Consider the following 16,333-nt stretch of genomic DNA (forward strand, 5'->3'; position numbering starts at 1 on the left):
AGCCATCAGCTTTCAACAAAAATATCTTAATTTGTGTTCCGAATATGAACGGAGGTCTTACGGGTCTCGAACGACGTGAGGGTGAGTAATTAATGACAATTTTCATTTTTGGGTGAACTAACCCTTTAAATTGTGGGTGGTCAAATTAAGACTTTTAAGACATTTATAAACATTTCAAAAACATTTCAACATATCAAACTATTATAAACATTTCAAAAGGTGCTTTGCAGTGGTGTGAACAGGCTTTCATGTTTTACTCAGAAGTTTATGGAATGTCCACATTCAGAGTTATTGTTTTTTTTATGCAGCTTGGTGTAAATTCAATATTCTAACCATATCCCACACCTTAACATATGTCCTGCATTAAGGGAGAAAAAATACACCATTGTTACAAATGAGGTCATTTTGTTAGATTTAGTTCAGGCCGCTTTAATACATTTCTTATACAAAAATAATTACAATTCATTAATTGTGTACAAAGATCTACCGTTTAGAACAGACAGAGAATTAAAAGAATAATAAAAAAGATAAAAATGGAAGCAAAAATCTAATCAAAATTGAAAGGATAACATTTATGACACACACACACACACACACACACACGCGCACACACGCGCGCACACGCGCGCACACGCGCGCACACGCGCGCACACGCGCGCACACACGCGCACACACGCGCGCACACACACTCGCACACACACGCGCACACACACGCGCACACACACACGCGCACACACACACGCGCACACACACACGCACACGCACCAGACATCAGACAAATCCCAAAATGACTTCTAAAAATCTAAAGTCATTTAGTTTTGACTTTCAGCGTGTTAAGGGTGAACATGTTATAGGACTGCTGCGGGACTTTCCTCCATATGAAGACACTGCCTGAGTTTGCTGTTTTCCTGAAAACAGAGACAGATTTAATAAAATCCTGCAAAAGCAACTCATTTATTTATATTATCTTGAGAGTTTGAAACATTATATTTATATATACATATATATAAATTAAGGAAATTAAAATTTAAAATAGGACATATAAAGCAAACTGAAACCGTAAGAAGAGAAATATCAATCAGGCCAACGAACAAGTATAGCCTTAACACCTCAGAAAAAACTATTTTCATTCGATAAGAACACACACAAAACAAATACATTATACAAAAACAAATAAATGAATGAAGCCGGCCTTAAATGGTGTGGACGTGGAGGTTAAACATTTCTAATTTATCTTCCACACTCCGCACAAACACTTGGATATGCGGCTAATAATAGCGCACATTTATCTAGGTTAACATTAGAGCAAGCGGCCATGTGAAGTGGCTAACGTTAGGCTACTACTTAGGCCTACATGTTTTAAATGATAAGTCATGTCTGAGGTCACCTTTTTGCCAAAATGTTCCCACACTTTAAATTTTCTGCCCAACATAGTGCATGGGTTAAAGGGATTCTGTCACCATTTACTCGCCTTCATGTTGTTCCAAACCTGTATGAGTTTCTTTCTTCTGATGAACACAAAAGAAGATGGTTGAATGTTAGAATGTTGGTTACCAGACAGTTGACGGTAGACACTGACTTCTATAGTATTTTTTTTTTCCCTACTATGGAAGTCAATGGGTACAGTCAACCAGAAAGTATCTTCAATATCTTCTTTTGTGTTAAATAGAACAAAGAAACTCATACCGGTTTGGAACAACATGAGGGCGAGTAAATGATGACAGAATTACGTTGATCTGTCACTGTGTGACTTTCCCAAGTTTTTTTTGAGACTTAAAACCTAAATTAAAATTTAGTCGACCAATGCCGCTTATCGAGGTTAATGTTTAGTTGACTATTAGGGGGCTGGCCTAATTTATTTATGATTTGACCATTCAAACCAGGTTTGTGACGAGATGTTTTTTAATCTACATTTAGCATTAGGCCTATTAATCATCATGATAAGAGCATTTCATAATTAAACATGTTAAATTGGGAAAATTATTTGTAGATGGCAAGGAAAACCCATTAAAACTTTGAAATTACCAGTTAATTTTTTTCTGCTCATAATGAGAGCGGTCCAGACTTCAAGAGGAAAACCCATAGCACAGTAGGCTATCTTTTATCAGTCACATGACCTTCTGCCACACATACAGTGGTGCTAACTATTTTTAAAGGAAAGTAGCTAACGCCTGCACAAAAAGTCATCACTTTGTACTTGCATTCTGCTTAATGTCTGTTTTTTTCTCCTTATCCGTGCTCACACAAAGTATTTTAATATAATGTAGTTGAATTTGTAATAAAGCTCTTCTCGTTAACATATTTTCTGTCAGACAACAGAACAAGTATGATCTAGTGTTACATAGTTATATAGCCGAGGTGATAAGCACACGAGAATAGAAATCAAAACGGTCAAACTAAATTCTTTAAAGGTCCCATGGCATGAAATTTTCATTTTATGAGGTTTTTCAACATTAATATGAGTTCCCCTAGCCTGAATATTGTCCCCAAATGGATAGAAATGTTGATCGGTTATTATTTATTATTCGTGCACACACTGCGGCTTCTCTCTCCCGACAGAACGGTGTTTTCTATCTTGTGAGTCAGTGTTTTTGTACGTCCTCGTCGCGTCTATCTGTTCTACAATGTGCATACAGTCGTTTCTGCTCAACATTAGCAGAGTAACATCTTTAGAGATAAACCTCACACACGCCGAAGCTCGGGCTGCACTGGCCGGTCGGCCTTCAACATCCCCGACCCCCAGTACTGCATCTGGCCCACAGCGGAGGCGCCTTACGTGGCGCGAGATTAAGCAGACGGGGGGTAAGCGTAAGCATATCCGGGCTAGGCAGCCTAGCCCCACAATAAACTGGATTACATTCGATTACTGCTGTTGTTGGTTTGTTTGCGCTGTGTACTCAATGCAATTTCATATGATAGGAACATATCTAAAAAATAATGCTATTATCAACACTTACTCGTAACTCGTTCATCTCGACAGCTGTAATGGTACTTTGCATGTGTTACAAAGTTGGTAATAATGATGATGAAGGACTCGGCGTGACTGGGACTCGTGTTTATTCAGAACTCTCAGATACAAACACAATAAACTTGCGCTGACTGACAGCGCTCTCATAACTCAGTAGTTACTATAAATAACTTTTTTAGCAATCGCTGAGCTCAGTCTCTGGTACATTAGTGATGTCCGGTTCGCGAACGATCTTTCTTTTGAACCGGTTCTTTTTAGTGAACCGAATCAGTTCACCAAATCGGACTGAATCGTTCTACACGGTTCGCGTCTCCAGTCAGCGCTGATCCATAATTTACTAAAGTTACTAACTTTCTGACATGAGTGACAGCCCCTCCGACTAGAAATAGACTAATAACCTGAAGTATATGCTGTAACTAACAGTTCACTGAACTGAGACTGACAGAACCGATGTGAAGTGAACTCCGGTCCATCCGTCTCTCTGGCAGCAGCTCGTGCCTGCTCGTGCCTCGTTAAACCACGCCCCCTCCGCTCATTTCAAATGCAAAGATGTCAGCCAATCACAACAGTGGGCGTTTTTACTGAAGTCTCACAGCAGACCAGAGCCGGCGGCAGAAACAAATCAATGGACCGGCATTTAATATTCTTGGGGGGGCCTAATTATGACATCCAATACATTTTTCTATAGGACAACAACCAACTATTGCTACAACAGTTTCACGGCGATTTCAGTATCCTAACTACAATTAGCCTATTGCCCACTCATATTTCGGTTACTGAAGATATCATGTTACAGTTATAGCCTTGGTCTGCATTGTTCCGTGAACACAGCATGCTATAAGCAACCCAAGGTATTTATTCGATACAGTGGCTAAATTAACCAAAAATAAAGCTTCAACTTCTGATGATTGTAAACAGCACAGCAGTAATGACTTTATGAACTTCTTCACATGTAAGATTGATAATATTAGGAAAAAATTTTTAACCATGCAGCCGTCTAATACAGCATCACATCAGACAGAGCATTGTAGTGTCACTGAGGAAAAATTACACTCATTCACTGCTATAGGAGAAGAAGAATTGGCTAAACTCGTTAAATCATCAAAATCGACAACATGTATGCTCGACCCTATACCAACTAGGCTATTAAAAGAGATGCTACCAGAGGTCATAGATCCTCTTCTTAATATCATTAATTCATCTTTGTCATTAGGATATGTACCGAAAACTTTTAAGTTGGCAATTATTAAACCACTTATTAAAAAACCGCAACTTGATCCTACAGATTTAGTCAATTATAGACCAATCTCAAATCTACCCTTTCTGTCAAAAATACTTGAAAAGGCAGTGTCTTCACAATTATGTTCCTTTTTAGAAAGAAATGGTATCTGTGAGGATTTCCAGTCAGGATTTAGACCGTATCATAGCACTGAGACTGCTCTCGTCAGAGTTACAAATGATTTGCTCTTATCATCCGATCGTGGCTGTATCTCTCTATTAGTGTTACTCGATCTTAGCGCTGCATTTGATACTATCGACCACAACATTCTTTTGAATAGACTCGAAAATTATGTAGGTATTAGTGGAATTGCATTATCATGGTTTAAATCATACCTATGCGACCGTTATCAGTTTGTAGTAGTAAATGAAGATATGTCACACCGATCGCAAGTTCAGTATGGAGTACCGCAAGGCTCAGTGCTAGGACCGCTACTCTTCACCCTGTACATGCTACCACTGGGAGATATCATTAGGAAGCATGGCGTTAGTTTTCATTGTTATGCTGACGATACTCAGCTCTATATTTCTTCACGCCCTAAAGAAACTTACCAATTCACAAGATTAACGGAATGCATAGCTGATATAAAACATTGGATGACTGGTAATTTCCTGCAACTCAATTCAGAAAAAACTGAATTTTTAATTATTGGACAAAAAAGCTCCACAAGTAGTAACCTAGAATACTGTCTAACACTTGATGGCTGTTCTGTCAAGTCCTCGTCGTCAGTGAGGAACCTGGGTGTGCTCTTTGATACCAATCTTTCGTTTGAAAGCCACGTTTCTAGCATCTGTAAAACTGCTTTCTACCATCTTAAAAATATATCTAAATTACGGCACATGCTCTCAATGCAAAATGCTGAACAGTTAGTTCATGCGTTCATGACCTCAAGGTTAGATTATTGTAATGCTCTACTGGGTGGTTGCCCTGCTCGCTTAATAAATAAACTCCAGCTGGTCCAAAACGCAGCAGCTCGAGTTCTTACTAGAACCAGGAAGTATGACCATATTAGCCCAGTTCTGTCAACACTGCACTGGCTGCCTATTAAACATCGCATAAATTTTAAAATCTTACTTATTACTTACAAAGCACTAAATGGTTTAGCTCCCCAATACTTGAGCGAGCTCTTAACATATTATACTCCATCACGTCTACTGCGGTCTCAAAATTCTGGCCAGTTGATCATACCGAGAATATCCAAATCAACTGCAGGCGGTCGATCGTTTTCCTATTTAGCACCTAAACTCTGGAACAGTCTTCCTAACATTGTTCGGGAAGCAGACACACTCTGTCAGTTTAAATCTAGACTAAAAACACATCTCTTTACTGTGGCATACACATAAAACACTTTTTCAATGAAATGATTGTTAGGCTGCATTAACTAGGTCAGCCGGAACCGGGAACACTTCCCATAACACCTGATGTACTCGTTACATCATCAGAAGAATGGCATCTACGCTAATGTTAGTCTCTCTGTTTTATCCCGAGGTTTACTGCAGTCAGCTGGATCCGGGCCGTATCCAGATCAGATGGTGGACCTGCGCCCAGAGAAGACCAACACAGGACCCCGAAGTGTCTGGGAGACCGTGATTAGACTCCCCCTGAAACTGCCTCATCGACACGGCATCTCAATAAACCCGTCTCCTGCGTGTTGCCTCCGATCATTTGAATATTGCACTTTAATAATTATTTAATCAACATCATCCTCAATAAACCCGTCTCCAGCATGTTCCCCCCGGTCCCTCGAATATTCTGATCTATTATGACCTCCGAGCTGTAAAACTGCCAGAATAATAATAATAATACGCTGTTTGTTAATTGGCCAGAGGAGAACTGGCACCCCGACTGAGCCTGGTTTCTCCCAAGGTTTATTTTTCTCCATTAGGTCACCTAATGGGGTTTTGGTTTCCTTGCCACTGTTGCCTCTGGCTTGGCGTGCTCAGTTGGGGACACTAAATTTTTCAACTAAACATCGAAATACATCTAAATAATAAACTAAATTAACCATTTAAACTAAATTACTGATCAAATTATTGATCTAAAGCCCACACTGTCACTGTATGATACTTGAAATTTTTCCAGAATGGCTATACAGCTGAATAAAATTATGCTGCATTATTTTCCTGTTTAACACTGTAAAGCTGCTTTGAAACAATCTACATTGTTAAAAGCGCTATATAAATAAAGTTGACTTGACTTGACTTGACTAAGCCAACTTCCTAATAACAGCCTAATAGTCACAAATCTCAAGTTAAGTATTAAATCAACCATGCATAATCAACTACGACACACTCACACACATATAGCATATCAGTAGCTGCGTTTCCATTACAGATTTGCGCAGCTGTTTTGCACTATTATCTAAATATCGATAAAAAACTATTTCGAAATATTTTCAATTCGCAATTTCAATTTGCGCAATTTGAAGGGTAATGTAAACACGGCTAGTGTCAAATGCATAATTTACACCACAGCTGGTGCAACTTAAGAAGAGTAATAAAACCAACTGCCCTACTCACGTTCTTAATACAGCTGAAGTCGACGTTTTTGGGAGTGGAATCTCATAAAAAAAACATAGCTTGGATCATGACTGGTGCTGCTAGCCGAGGCTCCACCACCTTCTGTCGTTGTCGCAGGTGTTTCAGGCGCCACAGGTGTCAGTTTCTTCCCTCCAGAAGCTGACGATTTGAAAAAGCTTCGTATATCCATATTTTAATATTTTCACTTTCACGATTAATTTAAATTTAACCTGGCTAGCTAGCTTAGGCAAAACCGAGCGCACGTCACTTCGCTATAACTTTACCGAGATGCTGCCGTTAGAGCGGGTCAGCGGGAAACCCCTTTTTTGTAAACAATCAGTCAAACTTCGCGGGTGTTTTTTTAAATAAGATTTAACTCTTAACACTTAAATACACACATCAATAAATATATAAATACTACACGTAAATTATTATTATTTTTTAAATAATTTTTAAATGTAAATTTGATGGAGGGGGGGCACAGGAGCTCTGTGGGCTGGCCCGTCCCCCTAAGGCCCGCCCATAACGCCGGGAGTGCAGCAGACACGCCTCTTGAAACAGAGCATTCAGCCACAGGGCAAACATTAGTATTGAAAAAAATGCCTTTTATTTCTAAATTATGACATTTTATGATGTAAAAATCATACTAACAATATAAGTACACCTCAGGAAACATTAAAAAATAATAGAAAAATGGAATGCCATGGGACCTTTAAATACTGGGCTGGGATTTCTATTTCCCAGCATGCTTTGCCATGACATTCAAAAGGGACAGCAAATGCCAAAATTAAGTGTTATATTATGTTTTTTTTGTGCAAGATTAACGTTAAGATGGAGATTTAGTACTGTTTGTTTTGTTATGCTAGTTTAGAAGAGTTTCTGTTATGTTGGTTATTTAGGGTTACCATCATGGTGACGAGTGGAGCATGAGCTTAGATTGAGAACAGATACCAAAGCATTGTGTAACCAGTTGGCAAGGTGGCATTTATTGAATTAGCAAGTCAAAGATAGTCAAGTTTCCACTACTAAATATTTTAGATTACATGATATTTTTAAGATAAATGTATTAATAAGCTTACACAAATATTTCAAGTCAAAGTTCTGCTTAAACTTTAAATTTCTTAATTTCTTAAAACTTAATTTTGATGCAACTGATTGCCTCAAGTTTTCTGAGTTTTGCCAACTTATTTGTGTTTAAAGTGTACGGTCTCTGGTTTTATGCATAAAAACTGTTGGTTCATACTGACCTCCTGTAGTTTGGTGATATCCTTTTTCAATTTGACCAGGTACTCAATCTTCTGCTTGGGGTTCTGATGACCCAACAGTTTCCCATTTTCCTCGGTCAGATGGTCCACCTGCTTTCTCAGAACCTCAATTTCCTGAAAGACACCACTGGGGTTATAATTAAGAAGTTTACATTTACAGACATTTAAATTAACTTAAAGGGACTGTTCCCCAAAAAGGGAAGAAATTCTGTCATAATTTGCTGATCCCCATGTTGTTCCAAATCCATTTGACTTTTCTTCTTTTGTGTTCCATGGAAGAACGAATTTAGCTCAGCGTCCTGGCCACCATTTTCCATACTATGAAATCTCATGTGTGTATATTTAAGCACTATTCAAACAACAAACTATATTCAAATGACGTCCATTGATATTGTTGATATCAATAACATGTGAGAACCAGAGCAAACTAATTTTTGGTCTACGAATGATATTTAAGAGCTACACATTAATATTTTAATTATTGTCTCTTCGCAAAATGTGGAGCTTCATAGCAAATATTAAAAATAGTATGTCTGACTCTTGCACTACATATTGATATATTATAACTTTATTCCTTTAGTGGTCCACTGAAGTCACACATGGGCTGAGAAAAAGACGACGAAGGAATAGCGAATGAGAATTTTTAGTAGAAATGTCCGAGTTCTACGTCAGAATGCCGGCTCACCATTGGCCGATGACGTAGAACTTGTATTGCACTTGTCATACGCTGCACTGTATTTACTATGTAAACTGCGTAGGAGACTGACACAGACGAGAAGAAATTGTTGAATAAAAGTTATTTTTGTTTGTTTTTTTCGTACAAAAAGTATTCTTGTCGCTGCATAACATTAAGGTTGAACCACTGGAGTCGCATGGAAGATTTTAACAATGTCTTTACTGCCTTTCTGGGCCTTGAAAGTGTTAATTACATTGATGTCTATGGAGGGGTCCGAGAGCTCCCGGATTTCAAAAATATCTTCATTTGTGTTCAAAAGATGAATGAAGGTCTTACAGGTTTGGAACGACATGAGGGTGAGGAATTACTGAATTTTTATTTTTGGGTGAACTAACCCTTTAAGGATTTTTGAACGGCCTGTTTGGGCCAGTGCTTAACATTTTAACAATACAAAGTTAAATAGGTCAGAAACAAGGAATACAATAACTAATAACATGAACATTGTAAACAGCTGTGAAACTTCACATTTCTTGATTCAAATTTCGATACCACATTAAAAACTACTAGCCTATCTAACAGGCGGTCTGATACCCCTTTTCCACCAGCATGAACCGGGTGCTAGTTCAGAGTCAGCGCTACTGCCAGTTCAGAGTTGGTTTGACTGACGAGCTTTCTATGAACCGGTTTGCCTTTCCGCATGCTAGAGAGCCACCACAGAGCCAGGCCTTATGTCACTGTATACGTCTCATCTTTCTCAGAAACGCTAGCGAGGCAGCGGGAAACACAAACACACCAGGCTTGTTTGAGATGCATCTGCGCTGCGCAGACCGATCAGTGTATGATATATTAATACCGCAAGCCTTCCATCAACAATGGTGAACGGTGCGTTACTATTGATGCACATCAATGCTTTGACTTCTTACATCTGCATCAAATCACAGCAAATCCAACGCATTTGGGCAGATTGGCGTAATTTGTATAGACAGATATTACAATCGAGCAGCTATTAGCTTGATTAGCAGCTATTTAAAAAATGGCGGTCACAAGTTTGTGTTCGTTGTGTTGGTCACGGTAACCCCGCCCCCAGCCCCTGAAGCAAGCGGTTCTTACTTCTAGACCAGCAATGTTTTGGTGCTACTTAAGAACCACTTTTCCTGGTTCGGAGTTGGTTCTTTGGGTGTGGAAAGAACTAGGCTCTGGCTCTGAACCAGCACTCAAACTGCCTTAGTGGAAAAGGGGTATGAGAGGTGGCTTTGTGCGTATGCTTTGGGTGTGTGTGCCTGCACAGAAAACATTGTTCTAAAATGGTTTCAAACCGCTTCAAAGTTAAAATTGGCCTGATTGGGCTGCGTCATCAGGAACGTTTTTCCATTCTAGCCATTGACAATTCCCTCAACTGTCCTGAGTGTTTTTTACGCTGGCCCTGGGCAATCCTAGAAGTCTTGATCATGCTGCGACTCATTGCCTTTTCTCTGACCTGCTGCAGTTTTACTTGTTGAAGGTCTTTCTCACGCAGATCCCGCAGCTCCAGGCAACGATTCCTAAGTTCAGTGGTCAGTTCCTGCACACATGTCTGAGACTGGGCAAGAGTAACTTCATTACGTTGGAGTCTGTAACACACACACAAACAGAGGTTTGGGTAGCTTGTTAGGAGTTGTATGGCAGTCAATTCAGACATTTGATCTTACGGATTAAAAACGGTTAAACTGAAAGAAATGTATACCTTCAAATACTCTCAGAGTAGATCTGGGTTAAGGAATGGTCAAAGCTAGGGATGTTCATGTTGTTTTTTCCACACTCGTTAACTGATTGTTAACCGACAAGATTGTGTTAAATAAGAATTCAATTAAATTACATTGGATAAGTGTCTGTGACTCATTAAAAATACCAAAAATAGTTTTCCAGGGGTTTAGTTTTACATGCAAATAGCAGCATAAAGAACAGAATTGAGAAAAACTAAAGTAAATATAAAAGGAATAAATAGGCCTATATGCGAAATATATTTCATAAATAAATACATAATTAATAGTAACTAGGGGTGTAACGGTACACGTATTCGTACCGAACCGTTTCGGTACAGGGCTTTCGGTTCGGTTCACGCGTTTCCGAATACAATCTTTAATAGTTAACAGTCGGCTTGTTTTAAGCGCGGAACACACTTCAATCGAGTTCCTACACGAACATATTAAGTATTCAGTCCATTTTATCAAGAAATTCAAACAATAAATGGCATTTTGACGCTCCTTAATGTGGCGTGACTGATCACTGTCACTGATCAAAGTTCAAGCGGCCGCGCAACACGCACGCGTGAACGCGATCGATCATCTCTTCCTAAAGAATAAACATGAATGAACATCTGAAGGTATGTTGAGGATACATTACAACTTATTGTCACGTATCATATGTGGTGTAATCGCTCAATCAGTGTTTCAACAGCGGAAAGACCTCAATATAACTGCTTGTAAACTAAACATGTCATGTAACGTTAGCATCACATTTACCTCAGGCAGTCATTCAGTGTCCACAGAATTGTATTCACTAGAGAAATCAACTCTTTCACTAAATATATGCACTATATTAGCCTATATATTCAACTTAACCTGTTAGTGATGTCTTAATCAACTTCAGATCTTAAAAAAAAAAAAGAAAAGAAATATCAGCTCACTTACGCTGTCTGAGTATCAGTCAACTGCATCATCAGGGAGCTCTGAGAAAAAAAAAAAGAGATTCAACTTAACAGAAAAATTAAATCCTGTGCCTTGAAATGGTGAGTTCAAAAGGGCATATATCATTTCTAATTGACCTTTTTACCAAGTTGGTCATGAATACATGTAATTTGGTTACACAAACGTAGACAACAAATAAAAAGAAAGCAATTAGTTCTTCAAAAAGAACATTCAGACGTTTACATTTTGCTACATGAAAGTATTTCAATTGTAATGACACCATTGCTCAAGTACTGTTGAAAGCCATGGCAGATGCAGATAACAACATGCGTCATCACTAACGCAAACACAACCCTGTTATTCCAATAACAAATAATATAGTAGGCACTTAAATCCAACTGTTTCCAACAACATTATCTAAGCAAGATGCTGAATTAGTGGCGTAAAAGTTCGACACACAGTGGCAAAACTGCAGAGGGTTGATGTAATTCATTCATATAGAGATTTTTTTAGATATTGCCTGGACATACTTTCACTTTCCTCTCTTCTTGTAGTTCTCTCATCACAGAAATTTGTATGGTCTCCTTCACATCTCTATGAAGACAAAGCAAAGGGATTATTTCATAGACAGAACACACATTTATAAACGAGTGTATGAGCGAATCATTCTTACTCTTGCGCACAGCTGCCCTGCTGTTGCTGATTCTGGAGGGTGTAAAACTTGTCCAACAGCGTTTGAATCTCCATTCGCACAATCTCTTTTTCATTCAGCTGGGCCTGCAGATGCACAGCAAACATTAGTATGTAGAATGAACCTCCTGAAAACTTTGATTAAAAAGAGCGTACACTGCTAGGGAAGTTAATTTGGCAAAATACAGTCTGAATTCAAATTATTTATTTAAAGGGTGAACACTAAACAGTATGATAGAAGATAACTCAATTAGATGAACATTTTCTTGAATATAACAAGTGAATAATTACAAATTAATATATTTATTATGTTTAATTCTATAATAAGCTGTGAGATTCACCCTGTAACTGAAGTGGGAACTGCTTGTGTGCGTGTGCATGAGCATAACCTTTAATCTGTCGATCTCTTGGTTCTTGGCTGTGCGCTCTGCGTTGAGTTCCTGCAGCAGAACTTCCATGGTGATCATTGAAGAGCGTCGACTCTCCAGCTCTCTCTCTTGACACTCCAGCACCTGAGACAGATTCGAGCTAAAGCCACAGGGGGTTTGGGGTGTCTGAAAAAACAGACATTGATGAAAGAGTTAATTTAAAGATGAAGCTTTTGTCAAACCCTCAAGTGCAAGCTCTCTCTCCTTCTCTTGCCTCTTTCACACACGCACACACACCTGTATTTTTCCTTTGGGTGTGGCAGCAGCTGGAGGATGATTGACAGATTCTCTCACTCTCAGAAGGTTAATCTGATCATTCAGCTGCTTCACCTGTGAACGTGTGTGCATCATTCTGTTATGTTTTCATGCACATTGTTAACATTTGTCTGATTTTATCAATCAGAATCAAGTAGCCATTGATAATGACTGACTGACAGACGGACTCTACATTAACTCTTACATATTTGATTTAAAAACTGCAGCATGAATTGAGGCAGAAGAGGCAGTACCTGATCCTCTAGGGTGTTTATATTGTTCTCTTTCTCTGTGTTCTGGCTCCTAGAACTCTCCAGTAAAGCTGCCTGTTCCTCCACCACTTTACTGAGTCTCTCCACCTCATCTGTAGCATAGGACAGATCTTCCTGCAGCAGCTCAAGCTGTGACACACACACACACACCTCAGTTTAGGCTTTTGACAAAAGCTCAAAGCATAAATCCAGTTACACACATACCTCAACACGGTCAGAAGCAAGACGCCTATCTGAAGTTTCTCGCAGCTCCTGTAGTTCATTCTGCATTTGTGTGCTGCTCTCCTTCATCTGCTCTTTCTCAGTACAAACCGAGCTGTACTTCCCCTGCAGGTACAACACTCAAGACATCAATACAACCTACCTAAAGCATTATGAGCATGTAGTGTATGGACAGAGCAACTCACGCTGATGTCAGCGATCTCTCCTCGCACCAAACACACAGTCTGATCTCTCTCAGCCACCACACTCCGAAGATCTCTGGTCTCCTGCATAAACTCCAGTACCACATCCTACACACAAACGCACACATAAGTGAAACAGCACTGAGCAAAACCTAAAACCTATTGTTATTCAGTTAAATCTTGTTTTCCATTAAGTTAGGTTAAAATAAGAAAATGTTAACGATTCGTTTTCACAATAGATCTTGAATACATAAAAAAAATGCAACATCAATTTAAGAGACCTATATAATCCTATACAATCTGATTGCACGAATCATGCTATTTTCAGTATTCAATCTAATGACAGCAATCACAAGTTGCTTGTGTTATGGTTTACCATGAACACACTTTAAAGTCACCTTGAAATCAAAATCGACAATTCTTATTTTTTATGGAATATTGCAGTATTTATTATAAATGATTTATCCGTGTAGGTCAATTATTTTTTAAATTCAGGTGCCTCCGTAATCAAAATAACTTTTCCTCCCTCTGGTTATGACATCCAATCAATTCCAACAAAATGAAGCCCCACCCTACATTTTTTCTTGTTGGAGAAACAGTTTCCCTTGCATATGTTTTACAATAAGGAAGAAAAGACTTTCGTTTCATGTTGACTTTAAGATCAGTTTTTCCAGCTGATTTCAGGGTGTAAATCTGAGTATTTTACAGAAGCCTTAAGTGTGTTTTGTCTTGTTCCATTAATGTTTATTTCTACATACTACATTCCACATTTGCATTGACATTAAACATGTTGTATGTTAACATTAATATTAATTTATAACTGTTTACATTTATATAGCATTGAATACATTTTAAAGCATTTATTAGTTCTTGATACCCAAAGCATAAATTAATGCAGTGGTTCCCAAACTTATTAGAGTGGAGTACCCCTAGGCTGACGTCGTCATACTCGTCAGAATATGAGAATATGGTTCTAGTCAGAATATGAGTCTGATACTGCTCCATTGGGGTATTATTATGAGGCGTGTTTCAAAAGAACCAGGAAAGAAAATGCCTCTGCACTCAATTGGATAGACCTACAACCAATCAGAGCAACAGAGTAAGTGACGTGTTGAGCGATGCATAGTTGTCAACAGAACTCTGCACGCACGCTGGAAGAAGATGATGAGTGTAAACGATCTTTGCCGGTGTTGTAAAAAGTATTTAAGGATACACAGAGTACTTACCAACACGATCATTTTTGAGAGAAATAGTAAAGGTGAATGCATATACGAACAAGTTCTCCGTTTAGTAAACTAACTCAACCCAATCGCTCTTTGGTGACGTGGATGATTACGTTACTGTTGATCATCTGTCCATCATCATATAAAGCCCGCCCAGACAATTTGATTGGTCCGATCAGCTCTGGTTCGAGCAAGTGATAATTTTGACAGCATATTTTGATTTAGTTTTAGTCATAGTCTTTTGACTAAAATGCCATTTAGTTTTTGTCATATTTTAGTCACCTGAATTGTTTTAAGATTTAGTCTAGTTTTAGTCGACTAAATCTACAGCAGATTTAGTCTTCTAAAATCTAATGAGTTTAGTTCAATTGTAATACATTAAGTATTTAAGCATTACATAACCAACTGTCACTTGAACTGACATTTTGACATGATTTTGTTTTTGACATTAAAAATACACGAAAGAGAGCTCAATTCACTTTTTTGTTTGTTTTTTAAAAACATTTATATAGTTTTTATAACTTTGTATTTCTGTTTTAGTTAGTAGGCCATATCAGGTTAAGCTAAAGCTTCAAATAAGTTTGTTTATTTATTTTTTCATTTCAGTTAACATTTATTTAATTTCAAGTAATGAAGATTTTTTTTAAATGATTTTGGTGAACTATTATAACCCTGATACTGTATTGAATATGTGTCAAATACTGGTCTTTCCTCCTGACTATGAATTAAATGGGAATGAAATTAAATACAGTTTATTGTGTAAGCAAAAACAAATATATAATGCGTGACTTTTAATTATAAACAAGCTCAAAACACACATTGACTCTTATTTTGAAATGTCTGCCCCTTACTATTGCAGTTGCAGAATGCTTCAAGTTCAGATGAGGGAGCTAAAATATGCATTGCTACAACGGTCTAAAACATATTACTACATAAACATGGTAAAGTAAACATTGTCATTACTCATCAGCATTAGTTCATAAGCAATTTCCTGGCATAAATTTGCGCTATTCATTGATTGTGAACCGCTCTGGAGTGCTGGATTGGGGATGCGTGAGCCTGGAGAGTGTGCAACAGCGCCGTGTTTTCCAGCAGTTAGATCAGCACGTTCAAATCAAATGTGCGTATCTTATACACAGGATATCAGTTCTGACTGGATCTCTTCCCTAATCGTCCCTCCCTAACATTTTCATCTCGTTTTTATTTGTTGACGAAAATGACAGTAAGTTTTCGTCATAGTTTTTGTCATTAAACACTAGTTTTTATTTAGTTATCATCTCGTTTTCGTCAGTGATAAAAGGTCTTTGACGAAAATTATGACGAAAATTATTCATCAACGAAATTAACACTGGTTCGAGCATAGTTGCTCCACAACGGATCAAGTCCAGATCGAACTCCTCAACCTCAAATGTTGTGGGCGGGGCTAAATTCGGTGGGGCATCCAGGCTAGAGTACCCCCTGAGGTATTTACCATCCTCCTGCTTGCAGTTACACCTTTTCCATTAAGGACAATATTTGCCCCTAAAACGCATTTTTTAATCTTTATAAATACCTTTACAACATTAATAATGTTTAAATTAAAATAATGTTTAATAGAGAAATATGCAATAATGATAAAAAGGTGAAAAGTGATTATTTAAAATACTAAAACCGCCAGTAGGTGGCGGTATTGTCAATGCACGAGTCAT

The 16,333-nt window shown here is 38.2% G+C and overlaps 1 protein-coding gene across 2 annotated transcripts in view; it reads right to left on the reverse strand.

Annotated features, from left to right (window-relative positions):
- Window positions 1-409: 409 nt before the first annotated feature.
- kif15 (kinesin family member 15) overlaps window positions 410-16,333 on the reverse strand; it is a 60,660-nt gene continuing 44,736 nt past the window's right edge. The window contains exons 25-35 of one of the 2 annotated variants that reach the window (XM_079809680.1): window positions 13,426-13,530; window positions 13,223-13,345; window positions 13,001-13,147; window positions 12,729-12,821; window positions 12,453-12,617; window positions 12,047-12,150; window positions 11,904-11,967; window positions 11,377-11,414; window positions 10,185-10,317; window positions 8,014-8,145; window positions 410-908 (exon numbers count right to left, since the gene is read on the reverse strand). In XM_079809680.1, coding sequence (XP_079665806.1) covers window positions 849-908; window positions 8,014-8,145; window positions 10,185-10,317; window positions 11,377-11,414; window positions 11,904-11,967; window positions 12,047-12,150; window positions 12,453-12,617; window positions 12,729-12,821; window positions 13,001-13,147; window positions 13,223-13,345; window positions 13,426-13,530 — 1,164 coding nt within the window. In that variant the 3' untranslated portion in view covers window positions 410-848. The remainder of the gene's footprint in view (window positions 909-8,013; window positions 8,146-10,184; window positions 10,318-11,376; window positions 11,415-11,903; window positions 11,968-12,046; window positions 12,151-12,452; window positions 12,618-12,728; window positions 12,822-13,000; window positions 13,148-13,222; window positions 13,346-13,425; window positions 13,531-16,333) is intronic. The other variant, XM_079809679.1, reaches the window with a different exon arrangement.

This window comes from Gobio gobio (assembly GCF_949357685.1).
Source record: "Gobio gobio genome assembly, chromosome: 25".
In the NCBI taxonomy this organism is placed as follows: domain Eukaryota; kingdom Metazoa; phylum Chordata; class Actinopteri; order Cypriniformes; family Gobionidae; genus Gobio; species Gobio gobio.